Source organism: Petaurus breviceps, unplaced genomic scaffold, assembly GCF_028583685.1.
Source record: "Petaurus breviceps papuanus isolate PSGF00001 unplaced genomic scaffold, PetGlider_PUasm1.0 91041, whole genome shotgun sequence".
Lineage (NCBI taxonomy): Eukaryota > Metazoa > Chordata > Mammalia > Diprotodontia > Petauridae > Petaurus > Petaurus breviceps.
In genome coordinates this window covers 510,805-515,599 of record NW_027187400.1, presented here as the reverse complement: position 1 = coordinate 515,599, position 4,795 = coordinate 510,805, and the positions used below count along the sequence as shown (strand labels likewise).

The window sequence follows — 4,795 nt, the reverse complement described above, 5'->3', positions numbered from 1 at the left end:
CAAATTCCTTCCCCATTTTGAGCCTCAGTTTCCCCATATGTAAAATGAGGGGCTGGCCTAGATCCTGCCAAGGTCCCTTTTTACTCTAAATCCTCGGACCCAGCACCCCCTCCTCATCCCCCAGCCGGTGACCTTGGGTATGTCCCTCCCTCCACCCTAAGCCTCAGTTTCCCCACGTGTAAAAGGAAGGGGTTAGCCTTCACCGCCTCCCCCCGACCCCGCGCAGGTTTCCCCCCAGCTCTGAGCGCCGCGGGCCCGGGGGCACCCCCTGGCGCCCGCCCCCTCCCCGGCGCACCTGCAGCTCGTCGAAAGCGTCGTCGATGCCCGTGACCTGGTGCTGCTCGTGCAGGGCAGGCTCGTCGCAGAAGAAGCAGACGAGCGCGCGGTCGGTGAGACAGAAGAGCTTCACCTTCTCGTGGGCCTGGCAGGGCAGAGCGGCGCGCCGGGCGCTCAGGATGGCGTCCAGCGGGAAGGCGCTGTAGCGCTCCACGATGTTGGCCAGCTTGAGGCTGGGCGCCAGCGCCGGCTCGGCGAACGTGCGCCGGCACTCGGGGCAGTCGCGGGCGCCCTGGGCCTCCTGCCGCACCCAGTGCTCGGTGATGCAGCGGCGGCAGAAGTAGTGCTCGCAGCCCAGGCTCACCGGGTCCTGGTAGATACTCAGGCAGATGGAGCACAGCAGCTCGTCCTTCAGGCTGCACGCCATGGCTGCAGTGCGCCCGGGATGCCGGCCGCCCCCCGCCCCGGCAGGGCCGGCGAGGGGCACCCACCCACCGGGGGAAGGGACGGAGGAGGGGACGCGGGAGGAAGGGGCGCGCCCAGGTGCAGCCTGCTGCCACCAGCCCCGGGCTCCTTCCCCACCGGCTGGCTCCGCGTCTCCGGCCCCGGCTCCCTCCGGCTGCGCTCAGGACCCAGGGGAACAGCCCAACCCGGAACAGGCGGCGCTGGGGGAGCGGAGACGGCGGCGGCCGGCTGGTCCGTCCCGGGCGGAGCCTGGAGAGCCGAGCTCCGCCCCGACGGAGGAGGGACGATTCGAGGCAGCTGCTCCAAGCCCCCGCCAGCCAGACGCTGACTTCTTCCATTCATAGGCTCAGCAGTAGCCTTGAAGGGACCTTAGGGAGCATTTTACAGACGGGGGATCTAAGGGCTGGAAAGGGGGAGGAACTTGCCCAAGGCCACAAGGTTATATCCTGCAGAAGCAGGATTCGAACCAGGGACTCCTGATTCGCGTGCCCTCCCTGCCAGCCTTTTTCCATCGAGCTGACTCAAATAGCAGACAGACGTAGCAGTCTTTGGAGGGAGATGTTTGCCCACTTGCCCCTTTGCCCAGGTGTTCTTAGCACAGAGCGCCCCCTGTTCCAAAAGGCTATAGGATTTGGATGATTAGGGATCATTTAGTACAAGACATCCCTCCCCCTCATTTTACAATTGACAAAACAGAGGCCCTGAAATGTTACACATAGTAAAGAGGAGAACCAGGATTTGAAGCTAGGTCTTCTGATTCCAAGTCTGTGTTCGGTCCTGTACCAGACTACTTGACCATGTCCAGTAAGGCAGCAGCACCCCAAGATCCAGCAACACTGAGGACTAAGCTCTGCATCCCCCTTTTTTCCTTCTATGATCTCAAAGCATCTTATGAAGATTTTGGCCTGGGAAAAGATTTTGGCTCATGGCAACCCACTCCTGCGTGTTTGGGTGTGTGTGTGTGTGTGTGTGTGTGTGTGTGTGTGTGTAGCTCGATGGATGTCAGGGATAGGTAAACTGAGATTGCCTTCAATGCCTATCATGGGGCCCTCTTTTAGGGAGTGGAAGAAAGAGACAGTCATTTCAGTAACCTAGTCTCCCCTGCCCCCATTCATTCAGCAAACATTTGTTATAATTAATACGAAGAGGGTTTTGCGATCTTATCTATGTCAATTTTCCTTCCACAACCCAATCATGTTTGCTGGTCCTGTACCATTAAGGTCCATTTCTTCCTATAATCTCATGGCAGGGGGCCTATCCAATGTGCTGGCAGCCTTCTGACATCAGAAGATACCTGTGGTACCCACATGCTGTCCTCTGGTTGGTTATCTCTCACTCTGGCCCCATGACCAGGCCATCCTCTCTGACCATACCTTTCTCTGATAGCAAACTTGGCTCTGATAGGTGTTACAGCTGTTTACATCAACCATGTTCTTTTTCACCACCCTTTGAGTGATGCTCATTTTTAATTTTCTAGAGACTGTTGTGTTCTGTGATTTGCAGCCACACAATACTGGTAGAATGAAAAAGATGAAAAAGATAGACCTTTGTTTCTGTGTAAGGTTGGGGGTCATTAAAGGACTTTTACAGTTTCCCAGTGGCAATCCAGCCCAATCTCCTCCTATTAAATTCTGTACCCATCTCATGCATATATGCTGTCTGCCTATTTATCTACTTATCTTTCTCTCTATCTATGGTACCTGCCCACCCACCCATCCCCATCTATCCATCCATCTACTGATGGACAATCTCATAGGCAGCCCATCTAACTGTACTTCATAATCTGGACAATAGACATTCTGTTAAATCTGCCATTTGACAAATCTCTCATATCCTTGTGACCATATTGGAGAGACAGAGGCTGTGTGATAATATCAGTTGAATTAACAGATCACTAAGAGTAGTAAAAAGTGGACTGATGTTTATCTGGTGGTGGGGAAGGTGGTTTGCCCACATTGGAATTTCACCAGAATTTCCTTGCCCCTGATGTGTTCAATATCCTAAAGGCATAGATAGCAGTAAATGTCCAGGTGACACATCAGGGAGTGATGTAGAACTCTTTAGATTATAGTATAAATCTCCCAAAAGATATATAGAATCTAAAATAAAGTTGAATTGAGATCAGCGTAAATCCATATACTTACAGTCCAGTCAACCAGGGAGAAGCAAAAAAGATCTGGGAGTCAGAGTGAATTTCAAGCTCAATATAAATCATCAGTAATGCCCTAGTTTCCCAGAAACCTAATACATTCATGCTGCTTTTTTCATATTGTTATTTATTTATTTATTTCTAGTTTGCAACATTCACTTCCATAAGCTTTTGCGTTTTACATTTTCTGCCCCTCTCTCCTTCCCTATCCTTTCTGTCCCTTCCCCCTCCCCCTCCCCTCTTCACAAGATGGCATGCAGTCTGATATAAACTCTACATATGCATTCATATGAAACATATTTTCACTTTACTCATGTAAAGAAAAATTAGAACCAACAGGAGGAACTACAAGAAAGAAGAAACAAAACAACAACAAAAAGAGAGTAAATCATTTACCTCCATCTGCACTGAGACTCCACAGTGCTTTCTCTGGATGTGGATGGCATTTTCTATCATGAATCATATGGAATTGTCCTACATCGTTGCATTGCTGAGAAGAGCTAAGGCTATCAAAGTCAGTCATCGAACAATGTGGCTGTTACTATGTACAATGTTCTCCTGGTGCTGTTCACTTCACTCAGCATCAGTTCATATAAGTCTTTCCAGGTTTTTCTGAAGTTTGTCTGCTCCTCATTTCTTATAGCACAATAGAATTCCATTACATTCATATACCACAACTTGTTCAGCCATTCCCCAATTGCTGGGCATCCCTTCAATTTCCATTTCTTGGCCACCATAAAAAGAGCTGCTATAAATATTTTTGTATATGTGCATCCTTTTCCCTTTTTTATGATCTCTTTGGGATACAGACCCAGGAGTGGTATTGCTGGGTTAAAGGACATGCACAATTTTATAGCCCTTTGGGTATAGTTCCAATTTGCTCTCCAGAATGGTGGATCAGTTCCCAATTCCACCAACAATGCATTAGTGTTCCAATTTTCCCATATCTTCTCCAACATTTATTGTTTTCCTGTTTTGTCATGTTAACCAATCTGCTGGGTGTGATGTATTACCTCAGAGTTGCTCTGATTTGCATTTCTCTAATCAATAGTGATTTAAAACACTTTTTTTTTTCATTTGACTATAGATAGCTTTAATTTCTTCATCTGAAAACCACCTGTTCATACCCTTTGGCCTTTGGTCAATTGGGGAATGACTTGTATTCTTAGAAATTTGACTTAGTTCTCTATACATTTTAGAAATGAGACCTTTATCAGAGACACTGGCTTTAAAATTGTTTCCCAGATTTCTGCTTCCCTTCTAATCTTGGGTGCATTGGCTTTGTTGGTGCAAAAAAATTGTCAACTTAATGTAATCAAAATCATCCATTTTGCCTTTCATAACATTCTCTCTCCTGTTTGGTCATAAATTCTTCCTTTCTCCATATATCTGACAGGTAAACTATTTCTTGCTCTCCTACTTTGCTTATAGTATCAGCCTTTATATCTAAATCAGGTATCCCTTTCGACTTTATCTTGGTATAGACTGTAAGATGTTGGTCTATGCCTAATTTCTGCCTTACTGTTTTATAGGCGCTTGTATACTGTCATTAATTCCCTTGATATTTTGGACGTTTTCTTCTTCCGCATGAATTTTGTTATTATTTTTTTCTAGCTCTACAAAATAATTTTTTGGTAGTTTGATTGTTATGGCACTGAATAAGTTTTCCCAGCAGTTTTTGTTAAATAGTGAATTCTTACCACAGAAGCTAGAATCTTCGTGTTTATCAAACAGTAGATTACTATAGTTATTGACTATTATGTCTTTCGTGCCTAACCTATTCCACTGATCCACCACTCTATTTCTTAGCCAGTACCAAGTAGTTTTGATGATTGCTGCTTTGTAATACAATTTAAGATCTGGTACAGCTAGGCTACCTTCCCTTGCATTTCTTTTCATTAATTC

The 4,795-nt window shown here is 47.0% G+C and overlaps 1 protein-coding gene across 1 annotated transcript in view; it reads right to left on the bottom strand.

Moving 5' to 3' along the window:
* The window catches only part of TRIM62 (tripartite motif containing 62), a 57,980-nt gene extending 57,023 nt beyond the window's left edge, over positions 1–957 (bottom strand). Inside the window, exon 1 of the mRNA XM_069079212.1 lies at positions 296–957. Within this exon, the coding sequence (XP_068935313.1) occupies positions 296–703 (408 nt within the window). The 5' untranslated portion in view covers positions 704–957. The remainder of the gene's footprint in view (positions 1–295) is intronic.
* Between the last annotated feature and the right edge of the window lie 3,838 nt (positions 958–4,795).